The sequence below is a fragment of the Stegastes partitus genome, unplaced genomic scaffold, assembly GCF_000690725.1.
Source record: "Stegastes partitus isolate 25-593 unplaced genomic scaffold, Stegastes_partitus-1.0.2 Scaffold70, whole genome shotgun sequence".
Classification (NCBI taxonomy): Eukaryota; Metazoa; Chordata; class Actinopteri; family Pomacentridae; genus Stegastes; species Stegastes partitus.
The window spans coordinates 472269-494144 of record NW_007577801.1 but is presented as its reverse complement, the minus strand read 5'-3'; the positions used below and the strand labels follow the sequence as shown (position 1 = coordinate 494144).

Sequence of the window (21876 nt, the reverse complement as noted above, 5' to 3'; positions counted from 1 at the left end):
CGAAGCAAGCCAGTGAAGTACTACCATATCTTATTTATAGACCTGTTTTGCAGCATAGTTTTGTGCACGTGGAGCATTATCATGTTGAAAAGGAAAGACGTCTACTCAAACTGTTGGCACAAAGTTTACTAAAGGGTCTAAAATATCATCCTGTGTTGCTGAACTAAAATCTTCCTCCAATGGAATGAGGAACTTAAGAAAAGGAACTGTCCAAAAACTTTTGGTCTAATCAGTTGTGGGAGAGGGACTTTAAAATAGAAAACATGAAAATATAAGAGAGACTCTGTTCTGGAGTTTATTCGCTGCATTTAGAACAGGTTCTCAAGCCTACATGTTTCTAAAAGTCCAAAAAGACCAACATGATAATTAAAAAGTGACTGATCTGTCACCTTCATTTAAGGTTTGGTTAAGTTTAACTTGACTTTGGTCATTGTTAGAAGACAAGATGACAAAATAGCTAGTTAAAAGAAACAAATAGTTGGTTAAAACTCATAAATAAATAGCTAAAAGTAATAAATAGTTAGCTAAATGTAGCAAACAGTTGGTTAAAGGGTATAAATAGTTAGCTTCACATAGGAAACAGTTGACTAAAAACAATAATTACTTAGCAAATTGTAAAGTAATAAATATTTGGCTCACAGTAAAAAAATAACTGGTTAAAGTAACAACTAGTTAGCTAGCTAATAGTAATAAAAAAAAAAAGTTAGCTACACATAACAAATAGTTGGCTAAATGTAATAAATAGTTAGCTAAAACTACCAAAAAGTTGGATAAAGGTATTATATGATTAGCTAAACGTAACAAATAGTTGGCTGAAGGTAATAAATAGTTAGCTTAACTTAGCGAATAGTTGGCTAAATGTAATAAATAGTTAGCTAAAACTGCCAAAAAGTTGGCTAAAGGTAATAAGTAGTTGGCCAAAGGTCGTAAATAGTTAACTAAAAGTAACAAATAGTTAGCTAAATGTAGCAAACCGTTGACTAAAGATAATAAATAGTTAGCTACACATAGGAAACAATTGGCTAAAAGTAATAGCTAAAATTACCAGACAGTTGTCTTCCAGTAATAAATATTTGGCTAAAAGCATTAAATACTTAGCTAAACATGATAAATGGCTAAAAGTAATAGTCGAGTACTTATATATTTGTGCATTTTATTGGTTAATTTTTTCTATTTAACACTTTGTGCTTTAACTTATTTAGCAGATTTAGCGCACAATTTAATCCATTACTTTTAGGTAATTGTTTAACTACGCTGTCATTTTATGAAATATTTAGCTGTTAACTTTTAGGTGTTAGTTTAAGGGCACAATTTCTAACTATTTATAATGATAATTATGATAAAGAGTTCAGAAATCGATTGATCCCAAGGGACCATTTTGAGCTCAAAAGGTCACAGTCACACGACCCCAAGAGGTCGCTTGTCAAGAAAAAGTAAATACAGGCCACTTTCAGTTTTAAAGCACAGAGTAACTCTGATAAGGATGGTCCCATTTATTCATTAAGCTGATGGTAGTCCAGTTTTGGCTGGAAGTTAAAGACTCTGTCCTCAGATTTTCAGGATAAATCTGGTAGGTGAGCTGAATAACGTGAAGGTATCAGACCTCTGACCCTGCAGGAGTTCGTTTAGTTTAAAGTTCATCACTGTTTTCACACAGAATCCCTCCTTATTCATCATGTCCAACTTTCTCTGCCTCACACCTCCACTTCGTTCTCCTCCTTCCTCCCACCCTCCACTTCCTTTGTTGCCCTGCTCCCTCACTGGCCTCCCATCAGCTCATCACTGATCTTGTTTTTTCTCCTCCTCCTCTCCCTCACTCCCACATCTCCTCCTCCTCCTCCTCCTCCTCCTCCTCCTCGTCTCTACAGGACGTCTGCAGTGTGCTGCCAGTCTGAGAGCTGGAGAGACACTCAGCCGACACACAGGATAAATCTTCAAAAACAAACTTTAGTGCAACTTTTTCTATTTTTCCACAGCTCTGGATGCAAAACCTTCATCTTCTTTTCTTATTTCCTCTGAGGCTGACTTTTTGTGTTGTTGTTTTTCTTCCATAGAAAGCTGCGATGTTTCCATTCTACCTCTTAACTTTAGCTGGTGAGTACGTTGTGCCAGTGCTGGTGCATGAGGGCATGTTTCTGTTAATGCCAGTTGCCATGATTCATACTTACCATTCCCTCTTTCTCATTTTCTCTGCGCTCGAAGCCACCATCCAAGCCCACAAGCTGCTGCTGCCAGGCTCATGCAACTTTGAGTCCAACACCTGCGGATACACGTCAGATGCAGACTTCACGAGCTGGACCCTACACAAAGATGGTACTTTTTTTTTTTTTTTTTTAAAGTTGCCACGCTGCATCTTCAGTCCTTTGATTATTTCAGTCTGGAAGTTTGTAACTGGCTCTTATGGTGGCAGTTTTTGGTTCTGTTTTGGCTGCACCACTGAAGCACGCTGGTGAAAAGAAGCCCATCTGGTCCGCATTGATTCCACAAACATCTGGAGTCAGTGAAATAACAGATTTAAGCATTCTCGTCGGGCTGGTAGTGCAGCTGATATGAATGAGCGCCGTACACAGCCGTGGCCGAGTTATGTCACTGTGTACTTATTTGAAGTGATCAAAGGCAACATATGAATGGATATTAGATCACTTGTGCATGATTGGATTGCTGTGATTAATGTGCATTTAAAATAAATGTGTGGAAAGCAAAGTCCACGCGCAAATATTAAGAAGCATCTGGTTGCCAATAGCGCTGAAGCTTGTTAGTGCAGCAGCAGCAGGATGTTGTCATGTCAACTGTGACAGGAAGCAAGAGATCAAGGTTATGTTGATGTTTTTAAAAAAGAGTTTCCCCAAATCTCTTCCCAACCTTAATGTAAAATACCTAAATGTGGCTGATCAGTTCTGTCAGGCTCGTAATTAGTAATCCGCCAGAGTCAGGAAAAGTTCTGGTGGGATTCCAGCTGCTGATTCTGGTCCACAGGTGGTTCATGTTCTGCAGAAAGACTTGAACTGGCCCACATCTGCATAATAATCAGAACGGTTCATGTTTACCTGCAGTCCCCTGTTGGTCAGAATTAATACACTACTCAGCAAACTTAAACATTCAACTGTAGAGACTAACTTGACCTGTTTTTACACTATTACCAAAGTCATAGTCGCTTAGGGGTAGACTGGTTATTACAAAGATGGAAATATCTTATATACAGAATGTCTGGGTGTTAATTAGCTTAGCTTAGCAAAGGAAGCTACATACTGGAACTATTTCTTGTGAAACAATAGCTGGGTACTGTGATTACCTGCAGTGGTTTTTAAGCTGAGGCTGGCAGCAGATAAAAGAAGCAAATGCTGAATAGTGTCTCAATTTTCCTGCTTTACATAACATGTTTTTTAGGATATTTCGGAGTATTGCATTACAAAAAGGTTAACAGAAACTGCAAAATAATCAGAATCCGAATGGCCAGAGCAGCATGTTGACCTGCATATTTCAAAATCTGATAATCTGATGGAGGAGGACATCTGGTTATTTTTGGACATATTGAGTATTGGGACATGCTAAATCTTTTTCTGGTACATTATATAGTGAGGTGGTATGGATGCTGGAAGACATGCCTGCTGTTGTTTCCATCTACTTCTACTCTGTTAATTGAGGCTATGCATAATGTGGCCTACATTGCCACCTTCTGACAACACGATGCAGCCCAATTAGTTTGCTCCAAAGCTGTTAATGTAAACAAGAATAACTCACATTTTCTTCTTCTTTTTTCTTTTTTTTTGTTTTTGCAGTATTTCAAGAGACCCTTGTTTTTTTTCTGAAATATGCTGACAGATACTGAAATGATTAGAGTGAAATTCACACATTTATGTTCCCCTGAGGATGAACTGAAACTATGTAAATGGTAAATGATCTGAACTTATATAGCGCTCTTCTACCTAAGCGGCACTCAAAGCGCTTTACAATGTGTTTCTCATTCACCCATTCACGCACACATTCACACACCAGTCGTGACAGAGCTGCCATGCAAAGCGCAAGCCTGCCAACTTTGGGTTCAGCGTCTTGCCCAAGGACACTTTGACTGTGGAGGGGCGGGGGATCGAACCACCAACCTTACGATCATGTAGATGAATTTTAAATCAAATCAATTTTTTTAATTTGTCCAGTTTAGCTCATGACCAAATACCTAAAAAGCAAGCAACATTTCTGTTAACTTCAGCTGTACTGTGTAATTATTTAACAAATATTAGCATGCTAGCAGGTTGCTACACATTTTATCAGCATATTAGCAATGCTATTGTAATATGTTGTCATTAGTATTTAGTTAAAGCTACTTTGGTTTATGACCAAACACCTAAAAAGGAAGCAACATTCCCGTCAGTAGTACTTTGTGATTAATTACCAAATATTAGCATGCTAAAATGCTACACTGGAATGCTAAATGTTGCTAACAGCTGCTACACATATTAGTATATTAGTAATGCCATTGTTGTATGTTGTTATGCTGAAAGTAGCAGTTAGCGCAAAGTACTGTTGCCTATGATAGAGCTAGTGTGCGTGTCTCTGCTAATTTGCAAATGTGTGCTTGCTAACATGCTAAGCTAAAGTTGGGACAATGGTATACCACAGCATTTTAAGTTTGATTCAATCACAAGTCTTGAAAAAACTCAATCTGATGAACAGTGTCACTACAAAAACAAAGGGTGAAACAAAATACAAAACTCCAAGTCTTGTCAAACTCCAAATCTCTGGAAGCAACTCCACCATTTTGTTAGTCCTTACAGATAGTTTTAGCACGTAAATCCCCCCTCTAAAAGTGGCATATTTACAATTATGTTTATGAAACGATTTTAAAAATATGCGCTAATGAGGTTTAGCGCTGTTGGTAGGTGTATTTATTAACTTTGGATCCAGCTGGCCTCGCTGCTTCTCCATATTTCAAGTCTTGATGCTAAGCTAGGCTAACTATAGATATCATACTGTGCACCCACTGACATTATATCAACAGAAGACAAAAAATTGCCAAAACATTGTTGCATTGCAGTTGTTGCATTGTGTCTTCTTCTCAGTCAAGCATTATTATCCGTAAACTGTCTATATTTTATAAGCTACATCATAAAAAACTTACAACCATCTCTGATCTACAGCCTTCGCTACGTCCTGCAACCAGACTCGGTTGGAAAAACCACCTCAGATGTTATTTTTCCCACCATAATCCTTGCTCATACTTGTCTGAAAATTGTTCTGCAGTTTCTGTTTTGTCGCTTTGCTCCCTGGGATACGTCAACGACTTTCTCTTTTCCTGTTTCCATCCTTGTTGCTGCTGCCGCCGGCTTGTTAAATAAGGTCACTGTAGCTGATTCGCTCAGTTCATTTATTCTCTTCCCATTACTTTCCCTTCTGTGCACAAGAGAGGTGAAGTCACATCAAAAATACAAAGCACTTTTTATGTTCTTTTTTTTCCCCCCTACGTCAAAAATCAATACTGATTTAATCAAGATTGACGTCAGTTTGAGTTCATTCTGCTCAGTTCAGCTACGTTTGGCCAATTAAATGTGTAAACACAAACAGTTGCAACCAATTGCAGCTGTTTATTGGCGAAAAAGAAAAAGAAAAATATAGAATTTTCCGAGTAAAAGGTGAGTTGAGCTCAGTCAGAGGGACTGTTTGTCAGGATACAGGAGCCCCGGGCAGCAGGGCATTCCACAGGGACAAATAATAAATGACAGACCGCTGAGGAGAGCTCAGAGCGCCCTGCAGCACAAAAGAGTAGCTGAAGTGGATTTCATGTATTAACTCTGGACATGAATCATAATGCAAAATGTCCCTTTCAGTAAGTTGGATCTTGTTCCTGATAAAGATTCCAATATAAACAGGATCTAGATTTGAACACGACTCTCTTCTGTACCGTTCTTTCTAAAAGAGAAACTGCTCAGAAAATGATTGAGGTCGTATGTTGCCGAGATGGAGCCGAGACAAACAGCGTTTCACAACAATGCCACGTATTTTACTTGATCCAGAATCCAGCTGACGAGCAGATTGCGGCTCTGAACTGTTTCTGCAGAATTTCAGTTTGCGAAAGGTTCCCTTCTGTGAAAATCGATTTTTAAAAAAACGTTAGAAGTCGAAAATACGAAGTCGAAACCGTGGCTGAATATTTCCACCTTAAAACTGCAGTCCTAAAAACACAGATTCAAGTTTCTGGTGTTTCACATGCAGCAAACCTAAAGAACCAATCCAGGATGAGATATGATAACTCCAGCCTGACACTTTGCTGTTGTGTAGTGCAGAATGGTTTTACAGTTTGTAGGTGAGCTGGTGTGCTTGAGCTGCAGTGAATAGAGAGGTAGCACCAGTACAGAGATACATCTATATCATTTTATGGCTGAAATGTATTATTTTTCATGGAAAAAAACTTCTAGATATGTAACTTTGACACACGGAGATACGTTTCTGAGTGTTTATGAAGTGACTTAAAGATCTAACAATTTGACAAGTCACTTTATTTAGCCATGCTAGTTCTAGTGTTTGATCCAGAGGGAAATATCGATACTGATCCTGTTGGGATTGAAATAAACCCAAGTGCACAAACTTCAATAAAGAAACTTACTGGAGTGTTACAGGTGAAAAAACAAAGGGAAGCTCATGATCCAGGTAGAAATCCATAAGTGAGGAAGTTAATCCCCCCAAAATTCTAAAAGAACAAAAAAAAAAACAACAACAACACACAAACCAGAGGAGCAAGGAGAAGAATCAGGAAGGTGAACAGGTGGTCGGTAAACAAGGTTGCAAGCATGAGGTTAAATAAGGCCCAAAAACTAAAGATATAAAAAAAGGTAGGTGACCCGGCAGGTGAACGTGAGGTTGGCAACAGGACGAACTGAGAAAAAGAGACAGAAAGACCAAACTGTTTATAGACTGACAACTGACTTGGGAGACACATCGGTGAAACTAGTGAGGGCAAAAAAAGGAGGGAAACAGAGACAAATGGAGGAATTAGAAGCACAAGCAACATGAGGAAAGGCGTCTTCACAATAAAACAGGAAGAAAACAGAAACCAAGACCCAAACACCGTGACAGACCTTCTACTTCCATCCATCACCATTGTCTTGCAAAAAAGTCAGTTTATCCAGTGATATACTTTATGACCAAACACCTGCAAAAAATACATTCCAGTCAACCTGAGCTGCACTTTTTTATTGTCAAACACTAGCATGCTAATATGCTAAAAACATTATCTGCGACAAAACACCCCCACTGTACCTGCAGAGCATCGAGCTGATCCTCCAGCATCGTCTGTCTGCATCCCTTTGCTTGTTTTACTTTGTACTCACATCTAGCGTTCCTGTTTATGAACATGGTGTAAATAAGAAACCTATAGCATGACTTCCTCTGAGGATTTGCACGACTTTGTGCCAAGCAGCTGTGTTGTTGATTTATGTATGTGTGGTTAAGGGACATTAAAACAAAGAAGACTGCCAGAAACCAGAGTAATAATTTGTCTTTCCACATTTATGCATACCTTGTCAAGACCAGACTTTTTCTTTCAGGAAAACTGACCTACATAATAAATGGCAAACTGATCATCACAAACACTACCGCTAAGGGCTGTCCTTTGGCCTGCACACCATCTAGCATTATTTATAAGCTACATTAGCCTGTTCTGTTATGTTGATGCTTCTTCATTTGCTATATATTGTAGCTGATAAATACTGGTGACTGGTATTCAGTCCAGTGGTAAAACTCTGTATGACATTATGGTGCAGGAGCTGACAAAAATAGATGCAACCATGAAGTTTGCATTGAAGTCTGGGCGTCAGGTTTTTAAAGAGTTATTATATTGTTGGACTGGCAGGAGGCACCACATTTTTAAGGTGTCAGTTGTATATTCTGCTCCACTAAACCTGGATTATTTTCCAACATTTTAGGATCAGATTTATTGTCATTGCACGTCACAAGTACAGAGCAACAAAATGTTGACATTTTTAAATGAGCGCCATTGCACTTAACTGTGGATACTTACTGGTTAGTAGATATTGTAGCAGGAAGTGGAAGTTGTACAGGGTTAGTGGCCTGCAGCAGGAGGTCTCTACAGTTTGCTGTCATGAATGAATGGAAACCAATGGTTGCCTGAAAGGTTAAAGAACATATGAGAAACCCTGTGGTGTATTTTATGGGCTAAAACATTCACGTATCCCTTTGAAATCCTTTATGTGTGTGACTCCCGTTTGTGTTCAGGCCGTTTTGTCGCAGTGGACGCAGCCACCAACGACAACCAGGAGGACCATCTGGGTTCAGGTGCCGAACCGCACAAGGACACCACGGGGGTTCTGCAGAGTCCGGTTCTGGAGCACAGCGAGTGGAGCTGCCTGAGGCTCGTCTACCAGATCACCGGGTCGGGAAGCCTGGAGGTCCTGAAACGCACCAACGGAGACAGTTTCGATAAACCGCTGTGGAGCAGCCAGGCACCATCCGACAGCTGGGTCATCTCAAGCATGGACCTGCAGAACAACACCGAGCCCTACAGGGTACAAGACATTTACAAAGAGTCTTGTATTGGTTCAACAAGCTTAAAATACAAAAGCAACAGAGACAAAAGGTCATTCGGTGTCCTATATGGAAAATACACATCCTCGAAGATGTTTTGATGCTTATAGAATGCAAATGCAATCACAATATCATAAAAAGTGATCCAGAGACGGATGCACATTTCCGGCTCGAGCTTGCATTACATTATGTAAACTAAGGCCCCGTCCAGCCACAAGGTTAACATATACAGTGCATAAGCAAAGTGGTTCTAAAAGCAACAGTTGTGCCGTCCAGAGTGCTCGCCTCCACCAGCACTCCATTTATAGATTAAAGACGAAGAAAAGTCATAATATTTTGAATTAACCTTGTAGTCGTCCATGCAAAAAAAAAAAAGCTGCAATATTATGAAAAGAAAATTGTAATTCTGCAAGATGTCTTTGCCACAGATTGCTAAAAAACAAAACAAAAGAACATCAAGATCAAAGCAAAGTTAAATGGAAAAACCAATTCTTTCATTGGTTCATAACACATAAATAAGACATACCTTTATTACACATTTACTGTGTCACAGCTGATTTTCCAACCTGCCTAAGCTTAAAACAACAGCAGCTGTGCAGAAAACATTTCATCCTGATGTTGAAAAGACAGATATAGGTTGACATTACACATGCACGCCCAAATGGAGGCCAATGTGAAGTGTGTAATCACTATCTAAACACTGTGAGAGCAGCGCAGCAGATGTTTTACATCACATGCAGAGGCACGGCCGACTGTGACGGGGTCCCGACCTACATGATTTGGTGCCAGACCTGTGCTATGCGCGGGCCCCTCGGCACATAAACATATTCCAGTGCAGGACTGGGTGAAATGAATTAATGTTTGGGGTTTAAACTTCACACCGACTGCTAAAGTGTTCTGCCGTTTCCTCTTGCTCAACACAACAAGCTCACACAGCTTTGACCTCTCACAGACGTGACAATCGAGTTTTCAAAGTTCAAATGATGTTACACAACTGACTTCACGCTAATATTTTGGTTAAAACAGCTTTACTCACTTTATTTTTCTTACTGAAGGAGTAATTTGACATTTTGAAAACACGTTTGTTTGCTTTCTTTCAAGGAGCTGGAGTGTGGTGCAGTTAGCTTAGCTTAGCATAAAGATTGGAAACAGATGGAAACAGCTAGCCTGGCTCAATACTTACACTATGTCCCTCCGTGGAAAACAGATTTATTTTTTTTGCATTTCTTTTGATCAGGTCCAGTTCCAGAGCAAACAAACTTTGGGAACATCTGAAATCGGCCTAAAAGTGATGATTGTCCACCAAAACCTGATTATCACTCAGTTTCTATAAACGTCTGCAGCTGCGTTTATCTGGATTAAACAAATACACACAACTTTATGGCCATTTTTAATAGCAAACTCTGTTTTAGTGATATTTTAATGTTTCTTGTGACCACATAACCAAAGCTTTTGCACTTTAGTGTAATCAGGCAACACTGCAGTATCATTCACTTACGTCTACATACCTTGGTGAGCTATATTTGCAAAGCAGATTGTAATTAAAATGATTCAGGATTTTGTTTGGGAGCAAGTAATTCTCCCCGTACAACAACCGCCTCGGTTAAGGTGTCAAGTTTTCATCCTAGTTGTGTCTAAACATGCAGCAGTTGTGTACGTTTTTGTTTCAACCAGAACAGCTGAGATTTCAAGCATTTCTAATCGTCTCGAAGAAAGTGAATTGAGGTATTTTCCAAAATCTTGAACTAATAACTGAGGATAGAAATCTAATATATGTACAGTAACTGATCAACGCTTCTCACTGCTGGAGATGAATGTTTTTTTGGTCCCAGTAAATCAACGAAGCCAACTTTATACGCTGTGGAGCTTTTCAGCTTATAGATTTGGCACATTTCCTCACTTTCGTCAACCATGTTTTTCAGCAACAACTTTTATTTTGCAAACCGACTCTACATGACTTCAAACATGCACAAAGCCTGACCTCATGTTTTACCAAATACCTCTGTCTTCCTGTGTGTCGTCTTGGCCTCTGCATGTCATTTCTCAGCGAACCTGCCGCTCACCAGAGCTTTTAGCGATAAATTAGATTCTGTACGTTTCGTGCGTGCACTGCTTTTGACCCTCTATGATGTCATTGCGGTGTCACTCCTTATTGCCGGGTATTAACTGAACATGTGTTGTTGATTAGGTCGTTATCGAAGGTAAACCGGGACCGATCGCTGGGAGCAGCGTGGCCGTCTTTGAGATCCACATCAGCCCCGGATACTGCCTGGGTCGGTGACTTCACACATGCATCACTCACACGTCTGAGTTTAAACAAAAAGGAACACAAGATCCACATGTGTCTGGATAGAGGCCATCTGCATCCAGGAAAAGCTTTCGCACGCATTCATTTAACGGCCAGTTCTGTCGCTGGTTTCTCTGTAGAGTGCGACTTTGAGGAGTCTCACCTGTGCGGGTACAACAACCAGTGGAACGCCAATGTGAACTGGTACGTGGGAGGAGGTGGGGTCCAGGTTCTGCTCAACAACATACCAAATGACCACACGTACAACAACAAGACAGGTGAGTGAGATCTCCACTGTAGTTACAACCAATGACCCAATGAAAGGAGCCTTCATCTAAGTGTATTTCGTCAACATTCACTCCTCACCTTCAAAGAAATCCAATAAAAAGATCAAAACTGACCATTTATTAGTTTTTCTCTCAATACTTTCCATCTTTTCTGACCTGTCTGTAGCACCATAATATCTTCTCTGCATGGCTCTGTCTTCAAACAAGTAGCCAACAGAGTTCAAAACGTACCAAGAAAGTACAGACCAACAGATAATAGCACATTTTAGAGCTGTAAACACGCAATTAGGACCTTTTTCAGAATAAAATATGGTGATTTAAATGCCGTGCAATACAAAAAACACAACACTTTGTAATCTAGACAGCTCAGAAGCTTTGATGTAGATGACGCCTGCTGGGACTGAAGTCTCTGAACCCCCCTCAGGCCACTTCATGTACGTGGACTCCATCTACGCCGAGACTTTCAAAGAAGTGGCCAAACTGGTGACTCCCATGACGACGGTGCCGATGTCCGGCTGCCTGAGCTTTCAGTACCAGCGCAGCGAGGAGAGGGGAAACCTGTTCTCCGTTTTCACCCGGGACCGACTGGGTCAGTACCAGGAGCTGTGGAGGGCGGGGTCGGAAAACCAGGACGACTGGGGCGAGGCTGTTGGAGAGTGGATACCTGTGCAGGTGGACCTGAAGGCACCGTACTCAGTGCAGGTCGGTCTGGGATGACTTTTTCAACACATTTGCCTTCTTACAGGTGTAAAGATCAATTATTCAGTAATCAAAGTCAGTTTAAAACTCTCAGGAGTTTTACAGCCTCATTTGGTCTGGATGGCCAGTAGCTCATAGTGGCTAATGTAGATACTTGTGGATAGATGTTTCAATTGAATACTGCTATGTCACTACTGAGGCAGTTTACTGACTCTACCAGTGCCCATGTTTGGTCCTGTTCTGACTCCTCACATGATGGAATTCAACTATGGCCAACTTTTAGAAGCCACCTAGCGTAAAGAGGTAACTAGAACAGAGTCCAGGAGCTGGTTTGTCTTTTCCCACCAGACACATCATGTATAATCACAGACGAATTCAAAACTGCTGCAGCCAATGACACGGTTCCCACTGGGAAATCTAGTATTCCTCTCCTCTTGGAAGTGGCAATGAGTTTCAGTTATCGTTGAGGATGGCGCAATGCAGAAAAGCAAATCAAAATCAGGCAGCTTGTGTTACACGTGGCACGACTCTGCAATGAATTTCAATGCTCAATATAAAAAGGCCAACCTCTGCATCGTGTTAGGTTTGTCAACCTCCACCGATGACTAACTTTTAGGTGCAAACCGCGCCCAAAAGTTAGTCATCGGTGGAGGTTGGATGTGTGTAGCTGATTTTTCTCACAATGTCTTAACTACAAACAGTTTTAAAGCTTTCAAATCGAGATATCGAATCACTAACTGAAAGACTTGATTCCCCGTCCTTCCATGTGCCGATGCGTCCTTGGATAAGACACTGAACCACAGGTTGCTCCAGATGGCAGTGTGCAGTTGAAACAGGCCAATATTTAGCATGTACGTTCTCTCCAGGGTTGCTGACATCATTTTCAATGTTGAGCAGCTCTTTACCGTTTTATTAGCCCTCTTAAAATATAACGCCACTTCCAAAGAGGTCAAATCCTAAATTTTGACATTCTGCCGTTGTGAGTGTATCCAATGGGAACAGGCTCATTGGCTGGAGTAGTTTCAGGATGGGAAGAGGCATTTATGCTACATTTAGACATGTTCAGATCAACTACAGACGACATTTTTAAGCTGAAGAGAATAATGTGAAAATTCATTGTGCAGTTTGTCTGTAATGTGATCATAGTGCTAAATGTTTATGCATTAAGATCATAGCTGGTGGTGGTTTTGCATGGCACTGCACTATAGTACAGGTGTACCTAATAAAGTGGTCAATGCATTTACTGTGTTGTGTGTTTGTTTGGCTTTTCTGCCTTCTTATTAGTTATACTTGTACAAAATAAATACAAAGAGTGTTTGTAAAATGTACAGTAATCTAAATGTAAATCTGAGTCTGAATGCATCTGTGTGGACATAATGCGAGCAGCTGTGTTTATGACTTTCTGTCTCCATGTGCGTTTGTGCCTTCAGGTGGTCTTTGAAGTGGCGTTTAACAGCCAGCGAGGCGGACGTGTTGCACTTGATGACATTTCCTTTTCTCCAGACTTCTGCAGCACAGACACCGGTGAGATGCAGTTGTTCCCTGTGTTAAAACGCTCTTATTAGTGAGGTGACGCACTCTGGGGAAAGTCATAAATCGGCTACATCATGGTAAATTGGGATTTTAAAAGGATTTAAAAGGAAACTGCGGTAAGATATTTGACTGATCCAGCCTTAGAGGTTTGAAAGTAGTGGAGGATAAATACTAAGTTAATCCTGAGGGTGGCACTAATGTGGATCACGGGGTCAACCAAAAACACAATCTATAAATATCCATAACAAACTCAACACAGATGTGCATCGCTTTAAAGCTGTAAAACAGGAGCCGCAAAGGTGTTCATCTGAAAAATTCTGATTCCACGCATTTCTTCCACAGAGCCGACTTTTGACCCCTCCATCGCCAACTGCGACTTTGAGTCGGGCTTCTGCCGCTACGCCCAAGACGATGTGTTGGGTTCGGCGTGGAGGAGAGTGTCAGTGAAGCCCAACATATTTAGGAACGGAGACCACACCACGGGGGCAGGTGGGAGCAAAGGAACCGACTATATGGATCTGATATTTACAGAGAAACTGCACTGATTTTCCAGCTCAAAAGTTGCACGCAGGTCTTCGGTAGTCCTACAGAACTTGTAAAAATGAGGTATATAAAGCCTTTTATGGCTCCAGAAGGAATACAAGATTAAAAATGATAAAGAATGTGTAGCTGCGGAGTTAAGAGAGCTCCATAGCGCCTCTATTTGCCACTACAAGCCTTAGATGGCAGGTTTTGACAAGCAAGCAGAATGAGTGGAATCAAAAAGAAAGCTTCGGTTATGCTGCATCCCATTTGTTGTTATTTAAACAGTCTGACAGTGTTACAGCAGCGCAAAGTTAAATAAGAGGTAGCGTGGAGCCAAATGACTGGAGGGATGCTTGCAGGGCTGAAATCATTCATTCTGTTGCCTCCTTTAAGTCACAGTTCTGGTTGTGCGGCACATTAACCGTCTGGGTCAGTAAATGTTTCCACCTCCGAGCAGACGGACGCAGTTAGGAACCTGCAGCTGAACACAGTGGAGCATTTAGCAGCCACACAGGCAGGTTTTGCTGAGTGTTCGACTTTAAAGCTGGATAGGAGTATTTGTTTAACCAGAATGAAAGCAATTACGACTTCATACGTTATCGATTAGGTGGCGGCTTCGTGCTTGTCAGCTTTTTTTGATGTTTTTCTGCCACAAAATCAATGTAAGCAGTTCTAGGGAACAGTTAAACCGCTGGACGCAGAAATTAAACTTAATATGCAGCTGATAAACACTTGAAAACCAGATCACTACCAGGCATGAGCGCCGGGTCCAACGTTCAGGGCCAGCAGAGGAAGAGACAGAGTTCTGCAAGAAAACAAAACCTGTCTTCTCCTTCCAGGATCTTTCCTGTTGGCTCACTCCCGGCTCGGCCCACGCTCCGGCTACGTTAGCCGCCTGGTCGGTCCGACGCTGCCAGGGAACATGAAGTACTGCCTGAGATTCTACTTCTCCCTGAGGGGTGAGTGGCACCCAGGAGCTCGCCAGACTGATAGAGAATCATCAACACTCTGTTTTGCGCGTCTTTTCCTCCAGTGGCGTTCGAGTCCATGTGTGAATGTTTCGCTAGAATTCGACTGACTCACCGACCAGAAATAACTCTGGCTTCAACTGCAGGCTTCAACCAGACGGACCAGGCTCTGGCCGTTTATCTGCTGCAGCAGCAGAGCGGCGGCAAGGAGAGGATCTGGACTCAGGGCGAGAAGTCGAGAGGAATCTGGATCGCGGCGGACGTCACCTTCCAGACGACGCAGCCTGCCAAGGTAGAAGTGGAAACATGGCTTCAGTCTGACTGTCGATGGAGAATCAATGGAGGATGAGTGAAAAAATAAACACAGGGGATGAGGGGAAAGAAGCAGGAGGGGAATTAAAGAATAAAGGAAGAAACTGAAGTAGGAACAAACAGAATAAAAGGAATAATAATCGAGCACAAGTAGGAGGAATGAAGGGAAAATAAAGAAACGTGAAGGTTGGATGGAAGGATGAATGTGCAAAAGGGTGAAAGCTGGGAGGAAGACTAGAAGCCAGTGTGGCATTGGATATAACAACACAAATGAACTTCAACAAAGAAGCTAACAGTCACTGTGAGTTAAAAATGATATTACAGATGCTTTTATTCAAATCAGACTCACCAACATTAGAAGTCAAAGAGGTTTGTTGCTGGCTGCTGATTGGAGTGCAGCCAGATTTATGTACAAAATAAAGATTTTTTTTCCATTTTGTTCCAGAAAACATCCAAACTAGCACCAGTAACTCAACAAAAAATCATAAATCTAATCGCAGCAAATGGAGAACTAAACACTGAAGTCACTTGGCAGGTTACCAGCTCGCCTGACAAGAACTACAACCAGAAATAATGATAATAAATGGCAACAAAGCACGTTGCCTGTCAATTTTACCTGATACAAATCAGGAATGGGTCGATTCAGAATTATTAGAAGATAAAAATCCATTAGCTCAGGGTGATTTTATGCCCCTACATCCCCCTAACAATTAATTAAACACTAGTTAACAGAAACACAGAGTCTGTTTGGCAGCCCTGGAAGCTTAAATCCATGTTCTGAAATGTTCAGCTGTTCATTTTGCTCTACAATAATATAATATGGACATGTTACCAAGGTACAAAACCTGGATTTTCACCAGAGGAGTACTTTAAGGAAGCAAGTTAAACCTGAATGAACCAACAGAGGGATCATCAATAAAAAGGAATAAATCGGATGAATACAGTGAAGAGAGACGAGCAAACAGATGGAAAACCCAAATAGTGAAACAAATGTCAACTACAACCCTGGTTTAGTGTTTGAACGTTGGAGGTTCTGATGTGTGTTTTTTGTTTTGGCTGCCAAACAGATGCTGTTGCAGGACGGTATCATTACAACAGTGTGCTCTGCATGATGAACATGATTTCATCCAGTTGCCAAAACGCTCAAAGGACTTCCCCACACTGGCCTTTTGTTCCTGCACCGATGGTTTTCTTTTTGTCCTCACAGGGGATTCGAGAGTCTGACACAAGTCGGAGCAGAACAACAACCCGGACATGGTGTCTGTGGTTCTGGCTCTGTTGAGGAGCTGATCTGTAAACAATTAATGGTTGTAAAAGCGGGGAAATTCCACCGGCGCTGTAACGCTGACGTCTCCGCTCACTGTTCAGGTGGTGTTCGTCAGCACCTGCAGGAGCTTCTGGGACTGCGGCTCGGTGGCGCTGGACGACATCAGTTTGAGCTTCGGGGACTGTGAGCTGACGGCAGGTAACCTAAATAAAAATAAAAATACCTCCAGTGAGGAAGGAGCTGCTTTTATGTCATTGTACAACTGGAAAACACCCAAGAGCTTACCTAACACCTGGTCACCAAAGTCACTTATAGGTACACGTAATGATACAGCAGCCATGATTTCTAGAGAATAACTAAATGCTCTGAGAGTCACGTCTGTTTTTAATGGGCAACACAGGCAGGCTTGGCAGCGTTGGCTCCCAATGTGGGAGTTTGGATGATTTATTTAGGAATTTGTGTCACCGAGCAACAGCAACTACAAACTACTTTTTCTAATCCTGGATCCAGCAGCACCCAAACACCTCTTCTTTATGCTTGTTTCTATTTATATACCATAATTAGACTTTTTTTACATTTTCATTGTGAATAACAACAACTTTGCACCTTTATTGTAAATACGAACAGTTTTTGCACCTTATTTCTTAGATTAGCATGTTAATTGCTCATTCTTTTGCACATCAGTTTTCTTATTTATCTTAAGTATCTATTTATCCTTCCTCATACTTTTGGCCAGGAAGCAGTAGGTGAGGGCCCGAAGAAAAAAAACCTTTAGTGCAGAATAAACAAACTATTCAGCTGCTTGCTTTGGGGCCACTAATAGCTGCAGAACTCTTTTGTTGAGGACATACAGACAAACCCATCTGAAATTAATCTGGACATCATGGAGTAGTCGGACATGGACCCAAACAAAAAATATATTTTAATTGTTAAAAAGTTACTTACAAAAGATGGAAAGACAGGATGGCAGAGCAGCAGACAAAAGACGGCTGGAAGTCCAGGAAAAAATCCAAACTAGAAGTTCAGTTGAATATCAAAAGTAACCAGACAAAACCAAAAAAAGACAACACACAAATCAGGTGAGAAAAGCCAAACTAGAAACAGACAAGAGGAATCCAACACTGGCACAAGACAAAAGAAAGACAAGACTATTTATACAGGGACACCTAACTGGGGAGACGAGACACAGGTGAAAGTAATCAAAGAGGAAGGGAAACAGAGACAAAGCAGGAAGTAAAATAAGAAGAGACACACAAGGACAGGCAATGCCACAAGACGAAAAATATAGAGAACCAAGTTCAAGACTATAACACCAGCCTGATGCCAAAATTCAGCTCACCTGTCAACAGATGCAGCCAAAAACCAAATGAAATGATTATTTTTTTCACTTGGTAGTCATGTTTCGAGGTTGGACTGTCACAGTGAAGTACTTCCTGATGTCGGTTTCATGATTCTTCCTCCTGCAGGTTCGTTGTCGTCCTCACGTCCCGGACACTGCGACTTCGAAGCAGGACTGTGCGGCTACACTCAGGACAAGCTGAGCGATGCGGCCGACTGGGAGTGGAGGAGAGGAAACACCCCGACCTCGTACACCGGACCCAGAGGAGATCACACCACCGGGCTCGGTGAGGCTCTCCTTCGCTTCAGATGTTTTATGTAGCTCAAAAAACACACACAGTATGGATGAAAATCAGCATTGGGTTACTGTGCAACCATCTCTGATTTGCATGAAAAAAAAGTATTACAAACTGTGAATATTTAAAATGATGCCTGTGAAATTTTAGACTGATCTATCAAAAACTTTGTGAAATGTCTTTTTGAAAACATTGCCGGTTGCTCACTTTCAGAACATTTTTTGCGAATTGTAATTTGAGGCTAATTTAAGAAAAATATGTCAGAAACTGTTAAAGATAAAAGTCTGAAATGTTCACTGTTATTTCTCATCATGTCATTGATTAAGAATCTGTCATATTGGACAAGTAGATCAGTTAGTCTCTGATTATGGATTAGTTGAAATATCAAGAGAGAAAAAAAGAAAGTAGTCGTTATGAAAAGTTCTTTGTTCTTGTTCACAAAAAAGTTTGTTATCCAGAAACTAACAAGTGATCTTTTGTGAAGCATTAGGTTTTCCTAATATATTTAAGAAAATGTTTATGGTTGCTTTAGTTATATTTTAAGAACAATTTTGAAACTCTAAAACTCTGTTCTACTTGGATCAGACTATCCTGCAGTATTTTTATTTTAGTGGTACAACCTCTCATGCCAGTTATGAAAGTTCAGCAAAAATAACTTGTTTTGTGACCAAATATTTCATATCAGAAATCATTCAGTTTGTTTTGCTTTGTATTATTGTGACCTGCAGCTACATGTGTTTCAGAAAGTGTCACTAGTTGACTTCTGCATTATCATTTTTTTTTCTTATGTGAGCTCAAAGATGGGACTTCTCACAACTGCTTAGATAATTTTCACATTTCAACTCACCCATATTCAGAGATTATTTGATCTACTCAGCCAGTACTACAGATTCTGAATCAATGACATGATGAGAAATAACAGTGAACATTTCAGGCTTTTATCTTTAATATTTCCTGAGATGTTGTCATTTAAACATCAAATTTACATGCATGAAAAAAAGTGCTGAAAGTAGGTTGACATGCAATGTTTTCTAGAAATTCTCTTAAAATATATGCTATATCAAGCTAAAATTTCACAAATATCCTTATTAACATCAGTTTTTTGTGATAAATACAAACTTCAGGCAAGTCAGAGATGGTCACGGTAATTGTTCTACAAGTTTGATGATTTGAGATCATAAACCTATAAACAGTCCAGCCTCTTCTCTGTTTCATCAGGATACTACCTGTACATGGAGGCGTCGCCCATGCTGCCCGGCCAGAACGTCCGGCTGCTGTCCCGTCCCGTCAGAGGAACCAGAGGGCCTCAGTGTCTCCGGTTCTTCTACCACATGTACGGCTCGGGCACCGGCCAGCTCAAAGTTCACATCGACAAGGATGGGGAGGACGAGTTGCTGTGGCAACGGAGCGGCGAGCAGAGCATCGCCTGGCTCAGGGCCCAAGTGGAGTACCAGTGTGACAGCCAGCATCAGGCAAGACTGCAATTAAATCTCTACTGCTTTTAATTATAGCCAAGTTCATATTCAGACATTTTACACTTTCAAGATTCAAGAATAGAAAATCATCAGTCAGTCTGTGGCGGATGGATGAATGGAATGTACCAAATATGCTAATAAAATGAGTTTATTTCTGAAAGCGCACAACAAGTAGTTCCTATAAAAAGTATTTATAACAACTTCAAAGTTTTACCCTTTTACTGGTTTTCAACATTGAATTGTGGTCCATTTAATTTGACTTTTAGGACCAGAATTTACCCCAAATAAAAGACTTGTTCATGCCAAAGTGAAAACAGATTTCTGCAGACTAACGCCAATGAACTAAAAATGTAAAATAAGTGATTGCACAAGAATTCACACCCTGTAAAGTGAACACAGTTGCAGACATTTGGTGCTAGAAGGCACAAAATTAATGGGATGCAGTGAATGTGTCTCAGTGATTTTCGTATAAAGACTCCTGCATCTGAAGGTCCAGCCACTGGTGAATCAGTACTCCATCCATCCATCCATCATCTATACACCTTAATCCTCACTAGGGTCATGGGGGGCTGGAGTCTATCCCAGCTGACTCAGGGTGAAGGCAGGAGACACCCTGGACAGGTCACCAGTCTATCACAGGGCTACACTTAGAGACAGACAACCAGGCACACTCACATTCACACCTACGGACAATTTAGAGTCACTAATTAACCTCAACATGTTTTTGGACTGTGGGAGGAAGCCGGAGAACCCGGAGAGAACCCACGCTGCACGGGGAGAACATGGAGACTCCACGCAGAAAGATCCCAGGTGTCCTCACCGGGACGTAAACCTTCTTGCTGCGAGGCAACAGTGCTACCAACTGCGCCACCTTGCATTAGTACTGCTTGATATAAATACAGCATGAAAAGAGGAAAGAACACTTCAAGCAACTGTGTGACAAAGTTATTAAAAATGCTAATAACGGGCACCGCTATAGCTCACCTGGTTGAGCTGGCGTCCCACGTATAGGGGCTACAATCCCAGACGCAGCGGTCATGGGTTCGACTCCTGCTCATGGCCCTTTGCTGCAGGTCCTCCCCCCCACTTTCCTGTCTTTCTCTCTGTCCTATCAAATAAAGCCAAAAAGGCCCAAAAAATCATCTTTTAAAAAAAAAGACAATAACAATGATATTTATTAGTATCATTAATAAATGGAAGAAGTATGGAACATGTGTAAATGTGATTAGAGGAAGTGATAGAGATAGAGACGAGTGAGGGAGGCCACCAAGACGCCGATGACTCCTCTGAAGGAGGTACAAGCTTCAGACTCTGTTCATACAATAACTGTAGGCTGTTCCTCAGTTTGCTGTATGGGAGAGCGGCAAAATACACTGTTGGGAAAAAAAAAAATCTCATTAGACCGAAGAACCTTCTCACAGAGTCTCCCATGTGGCTCCTGCTGAACTCCAGTCCAGATTTAATGAGGTTTTTTTTTTTTTTTTTTTTGAGGCTCTCTCATTTTGTTAAATGCACGTCTTACCTCCAGGGACTAAGACATGATGGAAGGATCTGAGGAGAGCAAATCAAAGTAAAAACTGAGAAGCGGGACTGATCCGCTGCACATTGTTGACCCCATGACCTTTGTTTCAGCACCACTGCCAGGCCCAGCTTCACTCTTATTCTCGTATTTCGATGCTTAAAAATGTTGAGCAGTTAAAAAGATGAGAATAAACTGCAGTTATGAACATGGAAAATGTACTTTCATGTCCCTGAAATGATCTAAATTGTGGTTTTTCTGTGCCAGATTGTGTTCGAGGCGACCAGAGGTACGTCAGTCAGGAGTGATATCGCCATCGATGACATTATCTTGGAAGGTGGACCTTGCCCAGGTAAACAACTAAACCAACAGATTTCTGAACACACTGCTAAAGAAAGTGCTTTGAAGTTCTGCAGCAGCTTCTTCATCTCTTTGTTTCTCTACAGAAATGGAGATCATGGCCACCGTGGGAACCTCCAACGAGATCGAGTAGAAACGGAAATCAGCTGCGTAGGATGCATGAACCCCCTTCCCCGAGTTTTTCTTTTGCACAACACGGGCGACTCAAGGCGTTGCCGTCCCCTGACTCCTACATGTCGGTGCGAACATGTAGACAAAGAGAACTTCTCATGTAGTTTTTTATTTTTTATGGAGCAACACATATCAGATGTCAGCACTTCTCTCTGCACTGTAGCAACAGAGAGCGTGTTCAACTGTGTTTTTCTTCACATTTATATGCATTAGATTAATGCTCATTGCTCAAATAAAGCGAGAAGGTCCTTCAAAAACACGGTTTCTTGTTTTTCTAGTCACTGAGAATTGCTGGACGGAAGAA

At 41.2% G+C, this 21876-nt stretch overlaps 1 protein-coding gene across 1 annotated transcript; it reads left to right on the top strand.

Annotated features, from left to right (window-relative positions):
* The first annotated feature begins 1900 nt into the window (after nt 1-1900).
* Nucleotides 1901-21829, top strand: LOC103353408 (MAM domain-containing protein 2-like). Its single transcript, XM_008276386.1, has 15 exons — nt 1901-2094; nt 2203-2313; nt 8227-8516; nt 10724-10808; nt 10963-11100; nt 11534-11811; nt 13239-13332; nt 13684-13830; nt 14706-14825; nt 14981-15126; nt 16515-16611; nt 17880-18038; nt 19266-19519; nt 21309-21393; nt 21488-21829. Exons 1-15 carry the CDS (start codon nt 2064-2066, stop codon nt 21532-21534), a joined length of 2082 nt encoding a protein of 693 aa, XP_008274608.1. The 5' UTR covers nt 1901-2063; the 3' UTR covers nt 21535-21829.
* Nucleotides 21830-21876: the final 47 nt, after the last annotated feature.